The sequence below is a fragment of the Choloepus didactylus genome, chromosome 2 (genome assembly GCF_015220235.1).
Source record: "Choloepus didactylus isolate mChoDid1 chromosome 2, mChoDid1.pri, whole genome shotgun sequence".
NCBI classification, from domain to species: Eukaryota; Metazoa; Chordata; class Mammalia; order Pilosa; family Megalonychidae; genus Choloepus; species Choloepus didactylus.
Window position 1 is genome coordinate 96,704,800 of NC_051308.1, and position 23,908 is coordinate 96,728,707.

Below are 23,908 nucleotides of genomic sequence, written 5' to 3' on the forward strand. Positions count from 1 at the left end.
ATCCCCAAGGATGAGTAAATGTAGATTTTGATGCCACAACTTATCTGGGTTACATGCTTTCAAAATAATGATTTTGTTCTTTTTAGCAATAGCAGAGATAAACTGTTTATAGCCACAGTCACTTTGCATTGAAAGTCTTTTGGGGATGATGAGGGATTATTTTCCAGAAAAGCAGCTCAGATGAACATAAAAATAGATGAAAAGTGAACTGGGTTGTCACTTCTATGGACCTAGCTCTGTGTCCCATGTCTGTTCTTCACTTCTCCATGCCATGCACAGGTGCTCAAAACTAACTATAAAGGTAGAGAATTATTTATTGAAAATACTTTCCTATCCCTTCTCGCTCCATTCATCATTATTTCCACACCCTTCCCACTTTCTCTATGCTCATTAGCTTTATCCCTTTTCCCACAACTCTCTGTTTCTCCCCGGTGCCAGGACTGTATCCATTGGAGTTGCCAGCGGGATTGTCTTCTGTGGAATTGTCGGACACTCTGTAAGACATGAGTACACAGGTGTGATGAGCTAGTTTATCTCTGCTTTCCTTTCAGCACACACAGTGCCTTGCCATTGGGCTTTGTGGGAGGAGGCACAAAAATAAGTAAGATATTGGCCCTGCCTTCAGAAAGTTCACAGTCTTCCAAATGTAACCAAGCCATGTAGCTTTGCCCCTTTACGGCTCAGTGCTCACAAAGGGTGTGTTTCTGAGGCGATGCATGAGTTTAGAAAATAGTTATTGGTTGGGGAGCAGTGGTAGACTATATGCTTATGGAATAAGGGGCATTTAAAATGATTTCCTGTTAATATTAAAGTTAACTCCTCTTAATTCTTGGGGTAAGTTAGGACAACTTCTTAAAATTATTAATACCGTCATTATCAAAAAATGACAGTATCTCCAAAAGAATAGTAAGTAGGTATTATCTGAGGATTTCACTGCTCTTACTATTACTTCCCTCTTAAATGCTCTTAGGGTTTAAGATGTTCAGAAGCCATACATCTGAAAGTATCTCCATATTAAAACAGTTAACATCTGAAATGATACAATGCCCGAGATATTCTTCAGGGTGGAGAGTTGATGGGGGTGGGAATGGGCAGGATTGGCCATAAATTAATGGTTGTTGGGACTGGATAATGGGTATACATAAATTCATTATACTATTCGGCTTTATTGTATGGTCACAGTTCTCCATAATAAAGAGTTTTTTAAAAAAAGAATATCTTGATCAAAAGTATTCAAATTAATAGTAAAGTGCAAGATTTAATCTCCAATTAATATTAATATTAATTGAGGGCTTATTGTCAGCCAGGCACTGTTGAGAGTTATATATGTGTATTAACTCATTAATCTTCACAAACCACCCTCCAAGGTAGGTACCATTATCATCACCATTTTACAGATTAGGAAACTGAGGTATGGGAGTTAAAGTAATTTGTCCAAGTAATTTGCACATAGAAGTAAGAGGTAGAGCTGGGACTCAAATCTCCACAGTCTGGCTTCAGGGTCTGTGCACTACAGTGTATTGTAATTTACAATATACCCTAAAGTGATCCCACATGCATGCCCCTTCTACCCCCATTTACGTACGCTTAAGAAATAGCCAAACAAAGGTTCATGCACAGGAGCATACGGACACCATTTTATGCTTTATTTGAGGATCAGTGCCCCAAGACCAAGCTTGTGCTAGTCTACCTTGTGGCAGAGACCAGCTAGACCTCATCTGAGAACCCTCAGACCTGTGGCTGTCCCACTTAGAGAACCCTCTCCATATTCAAGACCTTCTATCCCTTAGCAGATCATCCATCCCTTTGGCCTCCCAGGTGAGGTATAAACTTTGGTGATGGTTAATTGAATTAACCCGTGCATATTTTTTAGCAGCCATTGGTTGAAAATGGGTAGTTGAAGGCTAGACATGTGTGTCATTCATGAGAGGGAAAGGAGTAAAAAGTAAAAATGACCTTTGGGGACAGTATATCTCAGATTACATTTAGCTCAGTAGCTGCTTTCTCCCTGCTGTTTGTTTTTGTTCTTCTTGTTATAGTCATTGGTCAAAAAGTGAACATAGCTGCCAGAATGATGATGTACTACCCAGGAATTGTGACCTGTGACTCCGTTACCTACAATGGCAGCAACCTACCAGCCTACTTTTTTAAAGAGCTTCCAAAGAAGAATATGAAAGGTGTTGCAGATCCTGGACCAGTCTATCAGTGTTTGGGCCTTAATGAGAAAGTGTAAGTATGGTGCATTCACTTTGCAGTATTTTTCAGTAAAGAAGTAGGAGAATTGTGATAGTAAGGCAATTGGTCACCCATTTCAGATTTGAAGCCAATTCATGACATTTAAATCTATTCTTTTCCCAATTTTAAGACCCAATTTTGAAATCCTTCATCTTTCCTCCATCCTACAGCTATTATAGCATGGTGGAAGATCCCATTTCACCCTCAGTTCTGAGAACCTCGGAGTAATTCTTCAAAGGCTGTACAAACAGAACAGAGAATTCCCCCATTTGAGTATCTACCTGCACCCAGATGGGACCAAACACCAACCATTAAGTATATACTGATCATGTCCAACGTGTGACCAGGCATTGAAAGGGATAAGATATTCTAAGATATTGTTCCTACTCTAGGTCTTTAGAGCCCAGCTTAGGTGTGTGGATACAACTTGGGGCTTAAAATTCTTCAATGGCTTCCAGTCATTTTCATGATAATATTCAAACTTCTTGCAATGGCATGAACAATGGCATTTCCAACCTGATCTCCTCCTATGTCCCCTCCTCTGGGATGTCTAAATGGGTTGTCCTGACTACCCCCACCTCTTTACCAATATGCTAGGAAAAACCACAGTCAGTTTTTGAAATCCAGCTCAAGGATCTATTTCTTTATGAGGCTGGCTGTGGAACTACCCTGTTCCGGCTCAGACAATTTATCCCTTTTTTCCTCTGGGTAACTCTCTACATATTCCTCTATTAGAGCCTTCACTACACTATATCCCAATTATTGACTCAATTAGCTTTCCCTTTCTATACAATGAAACTCTCGAGTATTGAGTATAGTAACTATTTCTTGTTCATCCGTATATCCTCAGTGCTTGGCACTTAGTAGACACTCAATAATGATGAATAAATGAAAAGATGAATGAAGGAATGAATGAATAGCGTGGATAATGGAAAGGTGTTACTCTTAATATTAGCAAGCTAGAATCTAGGTCTAAAAGGGTCAGATAGCAGAACCAGGGCTGCATTATTCACTCTTGTGCTCCCAGAGCTTAGCACCGTACTTGGCACAAGTAGGTCATCAATAAATGTTGTTTACAAGAATAAATGAGTAATAATAATAATTTTAGTGAATATATTAAATGTTAGGCATTTTAGTATAAAATATATAATTTACTCTTAATATCAATATTATGTCAGCAGTTTGGCTGACATAACCGAGCTCTACATGTGTCATCCTCCAGGAGGCTAGTCCAGACATGTTGTCAGGGCAAAATCAGAGGAGTAAGAGAGAGCAAGCCCCAGTGTACAAGTGTTTCTCAGGCCTCTTCCTGTGTCATATTTGCTAAAATACCATTGGCCAAAGCAATTCACAAGGCTGCGCCTAGAGTGGGGGGGCATTGCAAAGTTATAATAGCAAAGAGCAGAGATAGATACAAGTAGAGGTGAAGAAACTGGGATCATTAATGGAGTCAGTCACCCACGATTATCTGATCCCCAAATCTGTACCCTTCATGATTCCTCTAACCATCTCTGCAGATAAAAGAGGGTAGAAATATAGATACAGACATGAACTAGGCCTGGTTTCTGCCCTGGAAGTTCACAGTCTAATGGGGAAGACCAACACATACAATGTTAGCTGTATGTTACACAGAAGACTTTTATATAATTAACATAATAGAGGAATATCAAAGTAGTATGGTAATACAGGGAAAGGAATGATTCATTCTGACTAAAAGGCTCCTTTAAGACATAGTATTATGAAGTAGACAAGTGTGTGCACCCTGGCCTAAGTTTAGATATTGACTCTGTCTATGTCCTGTGTCACAACTAGCCCTAGGATCTTGGGCAAGTTAAACTCTCTGTGCCTCAATTTCCTCATTTATAAAGTGGACATAATAATAGTTCCTTCTTCATAAGGTTTTCTGTCAGGATTAAGGGAAATGATATATGTAAAGGACTTGGAACTATGCCAGGCACATAGCATCTGCTCAATAACAGTGAGCTATTATTGTTTGATCAATTACTTGGTGGAATTTTTCTATAATGTGATATTCTATACCATATCCAAGTCTATTGGGCCACACATTGGGTGTCTGGTTTCTCCAGGAAGGGATCAGTTGGTATCAATGCAGATTCACCAAGCATTTATTGAACATTGTGTCAAGTTCTATGGAAAAGGCTGCTAAATAAGTTGTTTGAACTGTATTCCCAAATGAGAACTTCTCCTCCTCTCCCCTTCTCTTGGCATCTGCAACCCTTGAGTCAAGGCATAGTTTCTTGTTAGAGATTGAGAGGAGATTTTCTGGAAACTAAAAATTAGTCATTCTTGCCCTCAACATTTCCCTGTTTTAAATCTAAAATCTTTTTATTTTCTTCTTCCTTTCAGCATGTTTGGTATGGCGTACCTCATCTGCAACAGAAATGAGGGTTACCCTTTGCTGGGTAGGTAGTGGGGACTTGGTTTTTTAAACATCCTTATTGAAGTATAACAAAATATACAAAAATGTACACAACTGATACATGTGCAACTTTACGAATTATCACAAAGTGAACATGCAACCACCATTCAGGTCAAGAAATAGAAAAAATATCCTCATCCCAGAAGCCCCCACGTGATTGCTACCTCTCCTTTTCCACAAAGGCTTATAACACCCTAGATTACTTATGCTTATTTTAAAAATTTATATTGATGGACTCATATGCTGTGTAAAATTACATACTTCTGCCTTCTTTTACTCAACACTATGTTGTGAGAGTCACCCACATTGTCAGGTGTAGCTGTAATTCATATTCATTGCTATGTCATATTCCATTTTTAAAATTTACAACATTCTATTCATTCTAAACATTTGAGTTGTTTCCAATTTTGGGTTCTTATGAATAATATGCCATAAAAATTTTTAAGCAAATATTTTGGTGAACACATGTATGCATTTCTGTTGAGTATATATGTAGGCTTAAAATTGTCAGGACAAATGGTGTAACTTTGGTAGATAATGTCACAGTTTTCCAAAATGGTTGCATTTATTTATATTCTGACCAATGGTGTTCTGAGAGTTCTATTTGCTACTCACCCTTGCCAACAACTTAGTTTTATCAGACTTCATAGTTTTAATAATTATGTTCAGTATATAATGGTATCTAATTGTGGTTTCCATTTGTATCCAGCTGATGTGGATGAGCTTCTTATATGCTTTTTGGCTATTTGGACATCATTTTTTGTAAAGTATCTGTATAAACCTTTTACCTATTTTTCAATTGAGTTGTATTTTTATTTTAGATCTATTGGAATTATTTATATATTCTGGAAATGGGCCCACTGTCATTGTACTAAACGTAACTTTCTCACTCTGTTCCTGCCTTTTAATGAACACAAGTTCTTAATTTTAATGTTACCCAGTTTATCAGTCTTCTCCTTTATAGTTAGTGCTTTTGTATTCTGCCTAAGAAATTTTTCCTCACCCAAAAGTCGTGAAGATATTTTTTCTATGTTCTCTTCCAGAAATTTCATTGTTTTACCTTTTATGTTTAGATCTACAATCCATCTTGAACTGATGTTTTTGTGATTCTTGATGATAGGGACCCTGTCATAGAGTGGTAAATGGGAACTTTGTATTTTATGCATGATTTTTCTGAAACCTGAAACTTTTCTAATAAAATATTTTTAAATGAAAAAAAAAAAAAAAAGAAAGAAAAAAGGAAGAAAACTAACTTGAGCCTAAACAGGGAAGTAGACCTAAAATGAGGCAGAGAAACACCCCACGAGAGAAAAGATCCTATGAAGATTGAAGGCAGTCATTTCTAGTAGCACTTGTAATTTCTTTCTTAGGCTTGAACATCCCTGAACATTTCATCATAAGCTAAAGCCTGGTCATATCTGTGTTAGGACAATTGAGAAAAGGCTCTATTCCACATTTGGGAAGAAAGCTACAACAGGATCTTGGTGTCAGCTGAGCCTGAATGAAGACAACAGCTCCAGAACTTCAAAGGGCGTTTGGGCCAGCAGCAACACTCCACTTTCATTGGCTTCACATGGCGTTCAAAGTCTTCAGATACCCAAACTCCTGAGGGCTAGAGAGAAGAAAAAATGCCCACTCTGACCCTCATCTGAAGCCTTACTTTCCATCACAGATATGCTTGTGACAATGATTGACAGTAAATGGAAGTCCTAACTCCTTTCCTACAAGATTGCAGACCCAGTATGACAGTCATATTAGAACACATTAGTAAAATATGTATAGATTTTTCAGAGTCTGATCTGGTTCCCTTTTACCCTGATTCCTTCAGTGTGAGGTGAAGAGCAAGACTGCACACCTTTCCTTAAAGCTATAGCCATAAAACAGACTGACAGAAGTCAGCAGTATTGGAAATGTCCTTCTTTTGCAAGAGCTCTTGAAAATTAAAATTTAGATGCTAATTAGCAATACAGATAATAACAAAACTATTAAAAGCAAACAGTGTCCTCTTCAGGTCAAAATGCATACAAGTATCCCAGATGTCAGGGCCTTGTTTACATAGAAACAAGGCATATGTATTTCAAGTTAAGTTGACATGAACTTATTTTAGAATCCAGCTACAAAGACAATCCGTAAGGTCTTACCAGTGTGTAGTCTGTATACAAAGAAAACAGAGAGCTAGGAAATTCTTCCACGTGGCCTTCTGGGCTTCATCTTCTGAGTTCCTATGTGAGCCTCAGGCAACAAAGACAATTTCAACAGATACAACACATCTCACAAAATTGAAGTTCAAATGCATTTTCAGTAAAGGAATGTTTCACATAAAAGATGCAACGTAATCTGCAGACTAGTTCTTACAAAACCACACTACAAAATTTATAGTACAAAGCAAAGCACTTAGCCTTTTTGTATAAAACATTTATACTTGGGATAATGGTTCTGGTTTTCAACAAAGATGTTAAATAAAACTTGGGTATGTATTCACTCTATCAATGTATGACAAAAGGAGCTCTCCTCAGCAATCTAGCCATAAAAGAAGGAACACTGTGCCTCAGATTAGTCTGCAGCTTTTTGGACAATTTTCTCACTGCTTTGAAATTATAGTTTTTCAGCTCCTTTTTTTGCCCACTCAGGCTTCAAAGATTGTAGTGTAACTAGGAAATTAAGAATTAACAAATGATTATGATTACTGAATCATGATATTGACTTTTTTTTTCTATATTGTAGAATAACCAAAAGTCAATACGAAAATTACAGAAACTCAACTAGTCTCACCCTTGTTTATCCCTACTATTGTAATGGCTATTCTAGCCCAGTCTCAATCCTGTTAAAAATACTTGATATTGTAATGGTAACAGCTACATCTCCCCTTTTTGAATTCAAAAAAACTCATAACTCCTTAGACTCAGGGAGACAGATTTTTGGACCAATAGACATCTGATCTCCTGCTGCATGCATAGCAATAAATTCTTTCTCTCTTTGAAACCCCAGTGATACTGATGAAAAGTGGTGGGTTCTCTGCCTGATGGGCTCAAATGACCAATTCCTGAGACACTGGGGTTTCAAAGAGAGGAATAATTTATTGCTAAGTGTGAAGCAGGAGATCAGACAGCCTATCACCTAAAAATCTGTCTCCCTGGATTCAGTAACTCTGATAGTTTTATAGTATCAAAAGATGGGCAGGTTTTAGGATAATGGGCACAATGGTTCAAGATGATGAGGTTAGAGATGATCTAATTATTGATCACGTGCAGATTGATTCACAGAACTTATGTAAAAAAATGGCAGAGGTACAGGTCACTTGTAGGTTAAAGTTTAAGCTACTGCTCATGTCAGGCAGGCCAATTTTGGTTAGATCCAGTTCTGTCTAGCAAGATAGTTTTGGAATTTGGGTGGATTAGTTCTGGACTGACTCAAGGCCTTTCATTAATAAACATTAGGGGCTGTCTTTAGTGATTATAAGACTCTAAAGTTGAAAAACAGGATAAGGGGTACAAGTGAGTGTCAGTCACAAGGTTTTTACAATCACAAGATAAAGGGTATAGAGTTATACAATAATTATCAGAGATCAGGGCAGCTGGAATACCGATCAGAAATTTCAGGTATTTCCCCTGTCTATTCTAATAAACTAGAAAGCAAAAAGAAATATCTATACAATGAATCAGTAATCATCTTCATTTTTTAATCCTAACTTCTCGGTCATAACTCCTCCCTCTCATTTGATCATTCTCTCAATCTTGAGGGATATCTGGGCAACAACCATTCTAACTTCTTCATGCTGCAAAGGGATGTCAACATTATCGGGTAGAGGAATGAAACTTGTTGTTCTCAGACAGACTGCTACCTCTGGGTTTCAGGGCTTATCTTGCATGGGAACAAACTGGAGGCTTTAAGTCTCTGAAAAATAAACTTAGTAAGTAAAACTTTTATAGAGTTTTAGATAGAGCCTGGGGTATTCTTGAGGGATTTCAGGAACACTGTTGTTTAGGGCTTGGTGTACTGTTGCAGCTTGCAATATCTGCCTGAAGCTTGCATAAGAGTAACCTCTAGAATGGCCTTTAAACTCTATTTGAAATCTCTTAGCTGTTAAAACTTTATTTTGTTTTTTTTCTTCCCCCTTTTGGTCAAGAAAGTATTGCCAATCCCACAGTGCCAGGACTTATTCCTGGGAGTCATGTCCCATATTGCCAGGGAGACTTATATCCCTGAAAGTCATGTCCCATGTATGGGGGCAGCAAAGTTTGGCATAGAAAGAGAGAGACTACACCTAAGCAATAAAAGAGTTTCTCTGGGGGTGACTCTTAGGTATTAATTATAAGTAGGCTTAGCTTCACCATTACAGAAATAAGTTTCATAAGGGCAAGCCTTATTAAGTTGGGAATCCCTGTTGCTTAAGAGAATAGCAGGAATTCCCCAGGTGGGGAAGTTTAATAGTTCCACATTTTTTCTCCAGTCCCTCAAGGGACTTTACAAATACTTTTTTCATTTTCTGCCCAAACACTCTGAATTGCATCAGGGTATTATACTAACCTGTACAAAATATCAAGATCTCATTCCCTATTATAGGTTCTGGGTCAAATAAAGCTGCATTCGGTTGTTTAAATAAACTGACCAGACAGGTTAAATTAGACAATGTACTACAGAAAATTTAAATTTTGGGCAAAATAAATATGTCTTCCTTTGGTCTCACACAGAAGTTAAAGTTCTGAAATACAGACAGTATCATCCTTTACTCTGTATTCTGAGTTACCTTAGTCTAACCAGATCAGCATCATTCGTATCTCTAATTGAAGTCTAGTCTCTTTTTCATCTTCTTTAACAGTTGCTATATGGAGTAATGCTGACTTTCAGAGCTGGAGAACTCTAAGTATGAGTCTCAGGTGTCACACAGATACCCAAAATTACAAGGAACTACCATATTATACACAAAGAGAAAAGCATTTCAGAATTTAGAAATAATGGTTAAAGCTCAGGAATAAATGTGGCTGCTGTAAGAGCTAGCACTTACTCTAGAACCTAATTTTCTTATAAGCATTTTCTAAATGAAGCTATTTTCAGAAGTAAAAACATTTGACAGTTGACTTATATTGTGGTCATTAACCACAACCCATGCAAAAGTTTTGTCCTGTATCACTTTTACACATTTACCAGGGCTGTATTCATTAACAGATAGAATTTAATTTATGTACTTGCCTTGCTTCTCTTTTAAAGTCCCATTTTGTTGAAGACAAAGTTCTTTCTTACAGCTGACCACATGTACTTTTAGAGAAGCATTATAGCAAAGTAGTGTAACTGACAAGTAAATGTGGTTGTTTCCATGACCTGTAACCTTCTTCTAAGAATAACTAAAACCATGACTAACAATATTATACTGTTATCTAACATGCAGATATCAGTATCAGATACAATATGGACAGTGAGAACATTGTCAAGTCTTTAGGAATTTTATACAATCTCTAAATGTATGAATAACATCTTACTCATACAAATTTAGCTAAAACAGAAGGATAGATAATCCCTTTTAATTATTGCAATACTTCCCAAACACTTTCTATGTAATATGTTAAACTATTTTTTGCACCTCTTTTTTACAAAGTGAAAGAAAAAATCCTTTGCAAGATTTTTTTTTAGGACTGGATTTTGTCACTGCATTTTTTTGTGTGAATTCCCTCTGTTGGAGGTTAAAAAGATCTCTTTTCGGAGGGAGGGGAAAGATGGCGGCATAGAGAGGAGTGGAAGCTAAGTAGTCCCCCTGGAACAACTACAAAAAAACAGAAACAACTAGTAAATAATCCAGAATAACTGCGGGGGGACAAACGAGACCATCCACTCATCATACACCAACCTGAATTGGGAGGAATGCCCAAGAACACAGCATAAAATCTGTGAGTAAAACCTGCGGAACCAAGTCATGAGACCCCCTCCCCCATAGCCCGAGCTGCAAAGCCTCATGGTGCCAGAGAGAAGCTCTCTCCCAGCAAGCGAATACAGCTCAGCTGAGCTCCAACTGGGGTTTTAAGTAGCGAGTGTGAACTGCTCACTACAGGTACGCATCCCCAAAAACAGACAGAGACTTTGGGTGACGACTGACCTGGGAGAGCCAGAGGGTCGCCTTGGACTGGATCTGAAGGGGACTGTTTCTTTTTTGGCTCAGTGGAGAAAGCCCCAGTCATTTTCAGTTTCCAGGGCTGTGAAGTGGAGAAGGGTGGAGACAGCACAAGCAGAGAGCAAGACCATTGAAATGCTAATGACCTCCACCTGGGGGGTCTGTCTTCTCTAGGAGGAAAGGGGTGGACCCTTTCCATTCAGAACCAGACCCCAGAGCCTGGGGGAACACGGCCATACCTCCTCACACCAGTCAAGAATTATAGGCTAACAGGCGTCACCTGCTGGGCAGAAAAGCACAGTGACCCGAGGCATCAAAGGGTGGAGCAATTTTCTAAGACACACCCTCAGGGAAACCAGATACTGAATATTTCTTCCCTCTGGGACCTGAGCCTGTTCTGGTCTGGGAAAACCTGATTTGGATAACCATGGAAACCATGCCTAGACAACAGAAAATTACAACCTACACTAAGAAAAACAAAGTTATGGCCCAGTCAAAGGAACAAACGTACACTTCAACTGAGATACAGGAATTTAAACAACTAATGCTAAATCAATTCAAAAAGTTTAGAGAAGATATTGCAAAAGAGATAGAGGCTGTAAAGGAAGCACTGGACAAGTAGACGGCAGAAATCAAAAGTTCAAAAAAACAACTAGTAGAATCTATGGAAATGAAAGGCACAACACAAGAGATGAAAGACACAATGGAAACATACAACAGCAGATCTCAAGAGGCAGAAGAAAATACTCAGGAACTGGAGAACAAAACACCTGAAAGCCTACACGCAAAGGAGCAGATGGAGAAAAGAATGAAAAAATATGAGCAACGTCTCCAGAAACTCAAGGATGAAACAAAGTACAATAATGTACGTATCATTGGTGTCCCAGAAGGAGAAAAGAAGGGAAAGGGGGCAGAAGCAATAATAGAGGAAATAATTAATGAAAATTTCCCATCTCTTTTGAAAGACATAAAATTACAGATCCAAGAAGCGCAGCGTACTCCAAACAGAAGAGATATGAATAGGCCTACGCCAAGACACTTAATAATCAGATTATCAAATGTCAAAGACAAAGAGAGAATCCTGAAAGCAGCAAGAGAAAAGCAATCCATTACATACAAAGGAAGTTTAGTAAGACTATGTGCGGATCTCTCAGCAGAAACAATGGAGGCAAGAAGGAAGTGGTGTGATGTATTTAAGATACTGAAATAGAAAAACTGCCAACCAAGAATCCTGTATCCAGCAAAGCTGTCCTTCAAATATGAGGAAGAGCTCAAAATATTTTCTGACAAACAGACAATGAGAGACTTCGTGAACAAGACACCTGTCCTACAGGAAATACTAAAGGGAGCACTACACGGTGATAGAAGACAGGAGTGCGTGGTTTGGAACACAATTTTGGGAGATGGTAGCACAACAATGTAAGTACACTGAACAAAGGTAACTGTGAATACGGATGAGAGAGGAAGGTGGGGAGCATGTGAGACACCACAAGAAAGGAGGAAAGATAACGACTGGGACTGTGTAACTTGGTGAAATCTAGAGTATCCAACAATTGTGATAAAATGTACAGGCATGTTGTTTTACGAGGAAGAACAAGCAAATGTCAACCTTGCAAGGTGTTAAAAATGGGGAGGCATTGGGGGAGGGATGCAATCAGCATAAACTAGAGACTGTAACTAATAGAATCATTGTATTATGCTTCCTTTAATGTAACAAAGGTGATATACCAAGGTGAATGCAGATAAGAGGGGGGGATAGGGGAGGCATGTTTGACACTTGACATTGGTGGTATTGTCTGATTCTTTATTCTACTTTGATTTAAGGTTATTTTTCCTTTTGCTGCTTCCTAGCTGTCTTTTTTTTTTCCTCTTTCTTTTGCCTCTCTACCTTCTTTGACTCTCCCTCCTGCCTTGTGGAAGAAATGTAGATGCTCTTATATAGATAATGGTGAAGGTGGTGAACACATAAATGTATGACCATGCAGAAAACCATCGATTATTTACTTGGGATGGAATGTATGGTGAGTAAACAAAACCATATTAAAAAAAAAATGGGTTGATGACAAAACCTCGAGGGCAATATACTGAGTGAAATAAGCCAGACACATTAGGACAATTATTGCAGGGTCTCACTGATAGGAACTAATTATAATATGTAAACTCATAGACATGAAATGTAAGGTACCAAGATATAGGACGAGGCTTAAGAATGGGGAGTGGTTGCTTAGTATGAGCAGAATGTTCAATTAGGATGAACTTAAATGTTTGGAAATGAACAGGGGTGTTGGTAGCAAGATGTGAGAATAACTAACAGCGCCGAATGGTGTGTGAATGAGGAGGAAAGGGGAAGCTCAGAGTCATATATGTCACCAGAAGGAAAGTTGGAGGTCAAAAGATGGGAATGTATAAAACTGAATCCTATGGTGGGCAATGTCCATGATCAACTGTACAAATACTAGAAATCACTTCCATGAGCCAGAACAAATGTATGACAATACAATTAGAAGTTAATAATAGAGGGGCATATAGGGAAGAACTATATACCTATTACAAACTATATGCTACAGTTAGTAGTAGTTCAACATTTTTTCATAAACAGTAACAAATGTACTATATCAATACTACGAGTCAACAATTGAGGGGGGTTGGTTAGGGATAGGGGAGGATTAGAGTTTCCTTCTCTTTTTTTTTTTTTCTTTTTTCATCTTTCACTTTATTTCTTGTCCGGAGTAATGAAAAGTTTCTAAAAATTGAACAAAAATTAAGTGTGATGGATGCACAGCTGTATGAGGGTACCCAGGGGCAAGTGATTGTACACTTTGGATCTTTGGATAATTGTATGGTATCTGAACAATCTCAATAAAAATGAAAAAAAAAAAAAAAAGAAAGATCTCTTTTCATCATATCTTGAAATTATGAACAACCTCAAAAGTATATTGACCATCGAGCTCTGGAAAATATACTACAGTTTTTTAATTTGTCCCAAGCATAAATCCAGGAAAACTTTTCTGTAGCTCTCAAGGACATTTTCTTTTATTTTCTGAAATTTGGCAATTAGATCTTATTCAATTACTCCTATCCCAAGGCTATATATATTTTAATAATGATTTGTTTACCGCAGTTACCATTGCAAAGGTATTATCATAAAAAAATAATTTTAATTGGGGAATTCTTTCAGAACAAACATGACCTATTCTGCAGCATTTCTTCTGTGCCCACCATTTCCAATCTCCAGGCCCAGTAGAATAAATTCTAAACAGAGCCCACACCTCCCCCATCTGTCTGCTTCCAACCTTTCCCCCATAGCTTCCTTATTTGGTTAGGCCCTGAGGGCAGTGATAGATGAGATAGAAAGAATGAGGCCTGGTCTGTTGAACTTGGTTTTACAAGTTTTAAATGAGGGCAGTGACATTTGAGACCCCTAAGGTGGCCTTAGTTTTGTTGAGAGTTCCTATGCCCTCCTTTTTATTGTTTCCAATTATTAGATCTATTTCACTTAAAGCTGCGACCCAGACAATTGGAAACGTCTTTGCTGTTTCCCAAGGCAGCCCTCTGCTGCCTTCGGGAAATTCCAGGGGGCAGATTCTTTCCAGTGTCCAGGTTTGTTTACAATAGTTACAAATACTAGTGCCTTGAACGCTAGTGCCTAGAGGGCTTTTTCACTTTTTCTCTGGGACTCCAGGAGTACTAATTTATGTATAAATTATATTTAAATGTATTTATGCACTTATTTTTCTTTAAGCAATTTGAATAGAGTTCTTTAAGAATTTTTTGTTACTTTGCCCTTATCATGCAGAGGTATAAAAAATACACTGAACAAGCAGACAGACACAAATAGAAAGTTAGTCACATGCACAAAAAACCAGAAACATAGAAATACACTTTTGAGAGTGCAAATAAAGGATTGAATATACATCATATCATCCCATTTCCGCTCTCTTTTGCAGAACAACTCTAATTGTAATACAGTGTCCTTTTATATAGATCCATTTTCAGGCCATTTCTTTCCTGTTTCTAAATCTTACTGAGGCCAGACTGTGTTACAAATAAATTTTTTTTCATAGGCTTGTAACTAAAATCTTTCCAATTTTTCAAAATATAGCGCAAAGTTCTATATTCAAGACTGCCTTTAGAATTTCCCATTTTAAAGAATTTCCACAATCAGTAACCAATTACTTAATAATTTATTAATAATATCAACAATTAATTAATTATTAATTATAATAATAGTAATAATTAATATTTAATAATTGACATCATAATATATTTATATAGAATATAAATAATATAAATAAATATTCAATATAAAAATATGCACAAAATATAATGTAAATTAAATTAATATTTAATAAAATAATAATATAAATAATATTAATGATTTATTAATATCATTAATAAATTTATTAATGCTTACTAAAATGCAGTAACACACCAACTAACAAATTTAAACAGACACTTAACACTTATATATTTAAGTAACACTAATTAATAACTAGACTGATGTCGGAAATAAAGCGGTACCTGTAAGGGAATAAACGCTCTCTCGGTTCTGGAGGAGAAAAGAATTTATTTACGATCTTGCAAGATGGGGCGTCCAGCCAAACACGCGGAAGGCTGGCGCCCCAGAGGAAGGGAATGGCGATGTTTAAATCTCCTACTCCTAATTCGCAAGTCCCTCCCCTGTTTCCCCATTGACTGGGTACTACAGAGGTTACAGCCTATCCGAGAACACTAACTAATTCATCTTTTGAGATTTTAATTTGTACAGCCAATCCCAGAGAGCCAACTAGCTCATTATTGAGATTTTGAACTGATTAGCCAATGCCCCCCCCAAATTTTTATTTTTTTGCTGTGAGTTCCCGCCTCTGATACTACCGCATGTCTCTTTACATCAGGCAGATTCTCTCTTCTCTTTGTCTGGGGCTTGTTTAAACTGGTTTTGCCTCCATTTCCCTTATTCCATGCTGTCTCTATGTGAAAACAAAACTTATTCCTTTCTTACAGATTCCCTCCTCTTTCTTTTTTAAACACTTTTAGTTTTCACATTTTAGATTCTCAAATTTGCTAAGGGCTTTTTCACATTCCTCATCATACGGATCTTTCTTATTTTTGATTCTAGTGGTTTTGATGAGTTTTTGAACTAGCCTTTGAGCACACGGGATTATGTAGCACCCAGCTGTTATAAACATTTTGGCTGGAATGATAAGGAAAATTAAAATAGATGTTGCAATTCCTTTCCATTTCTCGAACCAATTTTCCAACCATTCTATGAGTGGGTTGTTAATGCTAGAATTCTTTTCTAGTTTCTGAAATAAGGCTGTTAAGCCTTGTAGGGCTTTGGTGATAGTTCCATTAGGCGCGGTATTATAGGGGATGAATGTGCGACAATTTCCCCCAACTATAGCACAGACGCCTCCTTTTTCAGCTAGCATCATGTCTAGGGCCATTCTGTTTTCCCATGCCATTCGGCTAGTGGCATCTAACTGTTCTGCTATTTCTTTAATGACATCCCTGGTATAGTTGATAAATTTTAGCTGATGATTGACATTTTTATTGATGGTGACCCACCAGAATAAGGATGATTTAAATTCTGCAGCTACTTGATTTTTAGCTTTAAACTCATTAGGAACTTTCTGGGGAACCCCTATACTATCTACAAACATTTTTTTATTGAAGGAACTAGGTACACTTTGTACATTTTTCTTTTCTCCTTTGCCTTGGGTTGGTACTTTTTTATTACTTTCAAATGCCAGGGTAAATGAGATAGCCAATTGAACCAGAGCACAGGTTCCTCCCCACCTTTCAGGTAGTGTTGGCCAGAGGATGCCCTTCCCACAGTACCACCAGAGGTCTGCTCGGGGTATAGTTAGGCTGGAGAAGTTGCCAGTACTATCCTTGCTCACATTCCACACCTGTGTACACAGAGCCATGGTACCAAGATCCTGGAGCCCTTCTTCCCATCTGGAGAGACAGGCAGAGTGGTTTCCGGGACCAAGGTGAGACGCTGGTATGGCTTTGACACTTCCCTTCTGGACTGGAGGGAAAAGGGAGGACAACGTACTACAACTTTCACCAGGAGTAGCATTTTGAAAGAGGAGTGTTATACATTTAAACTCCCTTTCATGCTTTTTCATCCCCAAGGGGAAGGGCATAATCTGAACAGTGGGTTGTTTGGTTGTACAAGCATAACAGTCACTTCTGTTTAGACTCTGGATGGTATGTTTGCCCCATTGTACCCAGGCATTTGTATTTCCATAACCTGTCTCTATTTCTGTGGTTTGCTTTAAGTCTTTGGTCTTAAGTGTTCTAATGACCTTGGGGTCAATTTGAACTGGAGAGTTAAATTCCAGCCAAGTTTCCCTTAATGGTTTTTCCTCCAACCTGGGTAAGACCCATCCCTCATACTGTGTGGTCCACCAAGCAGTGTTCCAAGAATAACAGGGGTTAGGTGTCTCATAAGTTATACTCTCAAATGTTCGCCCCCCAACAATCTTGCTTTCTATTTGAACAGTCTGCTTACATAAATGCTTATATTCCTCACTCAGTTGTTGCTGACGTTTTAGATTTTTACAGCTCATTACTTGACAAACATCAAATTGTACAGTTTGAGACTTTAAGCCTTTGACTACACTTATAACCAGCTTAGCAGAACCTGTTACTCCTTGAATATAAAACATTATGATCAGTATAAGCAATTTCATCATTAAGCTATACACAGAGCACAATGCAAACATAGGGTTTAATCCAGCCCTTCCTCCCTCCTAGTATGTTCTTTCAACTGTTGCCTATTTAAAGTGATCCTTAGGGGATCTGAGGTAGGAGTCACTTTCCAGGATTCAGGTTGAGTTGCTGGATACTTATCGTCTGGTTCAGGCACCGGTCCCTTCACTCGTGTGTAATGAGTCCAGCCTCTTTCTGCCGTTCGGACTGCCGTCTCAGTTGTCAGCAAGACCTGATAGGGTCCTTCCCAGATCAGTTGAAGTTTGGATTCTTTCCACGACCGGATCAGAACCCAGCTGCCAGGCTGATGTCGATGGGCAGCAAATTCAAGAGGCGGGGTCTGAGCCAGCAGTCCACGGTGCCTGAGAGATGATAAAGTAGAAGACAAGGCCAGTATATAATTCTTAAGAAAAAGATCTTTTGTGTCTAGGGAGGGGAGCTCTCCAGTCCACCTGGGGAAAGGCAAACCAAAAAGCATTTCATAAGGGGAAATTCCCAGTTCTTTTCTAGGGGCAGTCCTGATTCTTAGTAGAGCTATAGGTAAGCACTTGATCCAAGGTAACTTTGTTTCCAAAACTAATTTAGAAAGATGTTTCTTTATGGTTTGATTCATTCTTTCCACTCTCCCAGAGGATGGTGGATGCCAGGGAGTGTGGAAGTCCCAAGTGACACCCAGGCTTCTCATGACATTTTGCAACACACGGGAGGTAAAGTGACTGCCATTATCAGAGTCTATATTTTCCACTAACCCATAACGGGGAACGATTTGTTCAAGGATAACTTTAGAAGTTCCCAATGCTGTAGCTGAGGATAGAGGGTAGGCTTCCACCCATCCAGTGAGGTGGTCGACAATTACCAAAATATATTTTAAACGACCGATTGGTGGCATTTCAGTATAATCAACTTGAATGCTCTGGAATGGTCTCAGGCCCGGCTCTCTTCCCCCTTGTACCTGTTTTCTTAAAACCTTTTTATTAATTTTTTGACAAATTATGCACCGCTCACAGATTTGTTTAGCAACTGTATAAAGGCCTACACATCCAAATTGTCTAAGTACTACATCACACATGGCTTGTACCCCCCAATGACTCCCCTGGTGTAGGACTGCTAATATCTCCCTCATTATTTGTTTATTTAACATTTGTCTGCCATCTGGGAGAAACCATTTCCCCTGATCATTTAAGGTTGCTCCTAACTGTTTCAACTCTTTTACTTCTTTGGCAGAGAATGTAGGGACCCCAAATTCCTTAGGGATAGAGGGTATTAGGATCATTATTTTTAAAGGGGGGTAGAGAGAGGCCTCCTTAGCCTTTTCATCAGCCAACCTATTGCCTTTTGCCTCAAAAGTAGGTCCCTTCTGGTGTCCATTTATATGCACCACTGATATTTCTCTAGGTAAGAGTAGATTGGTTAATACTTGTTTCACCAATTCCCCATGAACCAGTTCTTTTCCTTTGCTATTGATTAATCCCCTTTCTTCCCAGATCTTTCCAAAGGTGTGGACTACCCCAAAGGCATACTTAGAGTCAGTATATATTGTACCATCCTTTCCTTCTAATAATTTGAGGGCTTGATTTAGTGCATACAATTCACAAGTTTGAGCTGACCACTTATTGGGCAATCGGCTAGCTTCTTTTACTTCACAAGTTATCCCATCCACAACTGCATAGCCATTGTGCCTTTCTCCTTCTAGGACTTTGGAGGATCCATCTATGAACAGTCTTTCCCCCGAGTGCAGGGGAAGATCCCTTAGGTCAGGTCGGACTCGAGTTTGGTATTCAATTAGGTCTAAACAGTCATGCTCAGGGGTCTCTACTTGCTCAGGCCCCTTCCGGAGGAAGGAGGCCGGGTTTAGGCTATGATCTGTTGTTAAGACCAAATCATCTTTTTCCATTAGGATTGCTTCATATTTTAAGATTCGAGAATCAGTTAACCATTTCCCTGCCCTTTGAGACAGAATAGTTCTCACTTGATGAGGAGTACTAACTACTAATGCCCCTCCAAAGGTTAATTTCCTGCTTTCTTCTACTAAAAGGGCAGTTGCTGCAATGGCTTGAACACACCCAGGCCACCCCCTAGAGACTGGATCTAAAACCTTCGAAAGAAAGCCACCGGCCTTCTTTGGCCTCCCCAGATTTGGGTTAGGACCCCCAAAGCTGTTCCCTTATCTACTGTAACAAACAGGTGAAAGGGTTTTTCGAGGGAAGGAAGTGCTAGAACAGGAGCTTGCACCAGTGCCTGCTTGAGTTCATTTAATGCCTTTATTTCCACTTCCTCCCATTCTATCTTGTCAGGCTCTTCCTCTAGTAATTTTTGGTATAGCTCTTTAGTTCGAGATGCAAAAGAATCTATCCACAATCTACAGTACCCTACCAATCCCAGGAATTTTCTTAGCTCTCTTTTTGTTTGAGGAAGAGGCAACTCTACTATGGCCTGGATTCTTTCTGGATGGATTTTTCTTTTTCCTTCACTTATGAGGTGGCCTAGGTACTTAACTTCCCTTGCTACAAATTGCAGTTTACTTTTAGATACCCTTAATCCTTGTTCCCCTAAAAAGTTCAGTAGATTTTTCGTAGCTTGAGCCACCACTTGCCTTTCTTTACCTGATATTAATAGATCATCTACATATTGCAGAAGGGTGATTTCAGGTGGGACTGGAAATTTTTCCAGTACCCTCTCTAACTCTTGCCCAAAGAGATTGGGGGACTCCGTGAAACCCTGAGGTAAGACCGTCCATCTGTATTGCTGCTTTCGCCCATTGAAGGGATCTTCCCACTCAAAGGCAAACAGGTCTCTACTTTCTGGATCAAGGGGACAGGCCCAGAAGGCATCCTTTAAATCTACTACACTAAACCACTTATGATGGAAGGGAATTTTACTCAGGAGAGTGTAAGGATTAGGAACTACAGGGTGTTGAACCTGGACAATTTTATTAATGGCCCTTAGATCCTGCACCATTCTCCAGCTACCATCTGGTTTCTGAATGGGGAGAATGGGAGTATTAAAAGAGGACATACAGGTTTCCAAGAGTCCATCCCGAAGGAGACCCTTAATGATGGGTTGGAGTCCCTGTCTTCCTTTAAGAGGAATAGGATATTGTTTCTGGCACACGACCTCCCCTTCCTTTTTTAACTTGATTTTAATTGGGGGAATTTGCAACCCTCCCCTGTTTCCTTCTTTTACCCATACCTCCTCCTTAATGTCTCTTTCATCTTCTTCAGTGAGCAGGGCCAAAACCTCAATCCGTCCATTCCTTACCTCTAAATCCAGTCCCATAGGTATTATTAGGTCTCTTCCTAATAAATTACTCCCAGCTTCTGGGATGTGCAACAAGGGAGCTATGATTTGATTATTTTCCCAACAAATGTTAGTAGGTTCAAGAATGGGAACTTTAAATCCCTCCCCTTTTACCCCTGTGACAGTGAGGGAACTGCCAGAGAGCCTGGCCCCCTTTGGAAGATGATTTACAGAGGAGCAAGCTGCTCCAGTGTCTACCAAGAATGTAATTTCCTCTTGATATGGGCCCACCTTTAAATTTACTAAAGGCTCCCGGTGGGCTTCTGAGATGAGGAGCCTCTGACTCTCCTAGTCTTCAAAATTCATTAGCGGTATAACTCGACCCTCCTTCTGTAAGTCTGGGCACTCCCTTTTGAAATGGCCAGGCTTTTCACAATGATAACACCCTGCAGAGTTCTGCATTTTCCTTGCTCCTTTTTTTAAATCAGCCCAGCCCCCTCCCCTATCTCGCCTCTGTCTGCATCCCCCATTTCCTGTTTCTAATCTTTTCTTGACCAAGTGGTCAACAGTGGCTATCATGACTTTAGCCTGCTGCTTTTGTTTTTCGTCCTCCCTTCTTACAAATACTTTCTGTGCTTCCCTTAATAACTCCTCCAATGGCTTATTCATCCATCCATCTATTTTCTGAATCTTTTTCTGAATATCAGGCCAAGATCCCTTCACATAGCTGACCTTTAACATTCCCTGGGCTACAGGGTCTTCAGGATCCATACCTGAATAATTCCTTACTTGTTCTCTCAATCTTTGTAGATAAGCAGAGGGAGACTCATCTTTCTCTTGATTTACCTCAAAGGCCTTATCCAAATTTTGAGATTTGGGTACCGCCAATTTTATTCCCTCTACAATGAGGTCTCTGAGATCCTTCATTTGTGCCCTATCCTCTTTATCATTATTATCCCAATCAGGGTCAGTATTTGGAAATTTTTGCTCTGCTGCCATCACCCCTTGCCCTGGCGGGTGTTGCCTTTCCCATTCTTTCATAGCAGCCCCTCTTATCATTCCTCTCTCCTCTTTTGTAAAGAGGATGTTTAATATGGACATAAGTTCAGACCACGTGTATAGGCTAGAGCCTAGGAACTGATCTATTTGCTCAGCCAGCCCCATTGGGTCCTCTATTAGCAATTTCATCTCCTTCTTAAAATTTCTTACTTCTGCACTCGTTAATGGGGCATTTACATACCCGACTTCCTTTGGCCCCATAGGCACCTCCCTCAAGGGGTAAAGGGATTTAACGTGGTGATGTTCCCTTACTCTCTTTCCTTCAAGAGTTTTTGGAAATGGAAAATTCTGTACATCCTTTTTGCACTGTGTTAATTCTTTCCTCAACCATTGATGGGTCATATCTGGTGGGGCAGTTGGCGACGATGGGCCTCCTGATTCCCCTGGAACCTGTGCGGACCTTATTAGGTCCTCAGACTCTAACAATCTCTGCCCTGGGGGAGGAGGGGAATAGTAGGGAGGAGGAAGGCTTAATAAGGGGTCCCAGGGTTTAGATTCTACCAACTCATCTTCCAAGTTTGGGTTTTTATCTTTCACAAGGTAAAGGGGACTTTTTTTGTTCTTTAGTCAGCACGTGGCATAATCAGACTCCTCCTTAGAAAAGGGTTTCTTCTCATTAACATAAATTACAAGGTTGGCACAGAGCCAGTCCTCCTCTGACCCATACTTTGGCCAGAATACGTCTGGCGGTGAAATGCTTTCTCCAGTCCAAATGTAACAACAGTATTTAATCATTTTCTTTTTGTCCTTTCCCTTGGTCCGATCGCTATCGGTCCAATATTTTAACATCCTACCTAGTGGGCTATCTGGAGGGATGTCCCCGAGGGACTCTATAGGTGCCCCCTTTTCTTCTTCCCCGGCCGGCCAACTGCCTCTATTTCCCATCCTGAGTCTTGTCTGGGCTTCTTTCTCTCAGTTCCTTTCGCTTTGTCTGTCTCTGGCCCTTTCCCTCGCGGGAGAAGGGAACCGCAGATTGAGACTCCGCACTCGCTTCGTGCAGTATGTCGCACGTCTCAGTCACACACAAGCAGCTCCAGACTCATCAGGAATTCCCGACCACCAAGGCAATATATTACTTTCCTTACCTTGGTCCGTGCACGGAGTTGCCTGGTCAAACAGAGGCAAGCCCTTTCCCCCTTTTCTCATCCACAACCGGCAGATCCAAGCATCTGGTCTCGGGCCCTTTAGCTGCCGGAGATGGGCCCCCAATGGCGGAGTCCGAGACCGCTCAATCAGCGGGGCGCGCCTTCCCTTTGTCCACCTCGGGAGTCCCCCTCCGAAGCTTTGGATCCCGGACGAGCCCCCAAGTTGTCGGAAATAAAGCGGTACCTGTAAGGGAATAAACGCTCTCTCGGTTCTGGAGGAGAAAAGAATTTATTTACGATCTTGCAAGATGGGGCGTCCAGCCAAACACGCGGAAGGCTGGCACCCCAGAGGAAGGGAATGGCGATGTTTAAATCTCCTACTCCTAATTCGCAAGTCCCTCCCCTGATTCCCCATTGACTGGGTACTACAGAGGTTACAGCCTATCCGAGAACACTAACTAATTCATCTTTTGAGATTTTAATTTGTACAGCCAATCCCAGAGAGCCAACTAGCTCATTATTGAGATTTTGAACTGATTAGCCAATGCCCCCCCCAAATTTTTATTTTTTTGCTGTGAGTTCCCGCCTCTGATACTACCTCATGTCTCTTTACATCAGGCAGATTCTCTCTTCTCTTTGTCTGGGGCTTGTTTAAACTGGTTTTGCCTCCATTTCCCTTATTCCATGCTGTCTCTATGTGAAAACAAAACTTATTCCTTTCTTACAACTGAGCACACCGATTAACAGTTAAGCAGGCATTCAACACTTATACATAAGTAATGCACCAATTAACAGTTTAACCGGCATCATACCGTTACTCAGTTTCATTAAGTACCAATTAATTGTTGGATTGCTTATTTTCTGGGAGTCTATTCAACAGACAAAACCAGGTCAGGGCCCTGAACCCCATACAGAAAGGTGTAGAGGTTAGAGCAAAGTGGGACCTGGGCCTCAGACCCAGGTCTGTGGGACTTGAACCTCTGTACTGATTTCTCAACCCACTTTTATCTTGATGACCCCCTTATCCAC

At 39.8% G+C, this 23,908-nt stretch overlaps 1 protein-coding gene across 1 annotated transcript in view; it reads left to right on the forward strand.

Annotated features, from left to right (window-relative positions):
- The window catches only part of ADCY10 (adenylate cyclase 10), a 131,509-nt gene that overhangs the window by 22,462 nt on the left and 85,139 nt on the right, over window positions 1-23,908 (forward strand). The window contains exons 10-12 of the mRNA XM_037825428.1: window positions 439-515; window positions 2,040-2,229; window positions 4,603-4,658. Coding sequence (XP_037681356.1) covers window positions 439-515; window positions 2,040-2,229; window positions 4,603-4,658 — 323 coding nt within the window. The remainder of the gene's footprint in view (window positions 1-438; window positions 516-2,039; window positions 2,230-4,602; window positions 4,659-23,908) is intronic.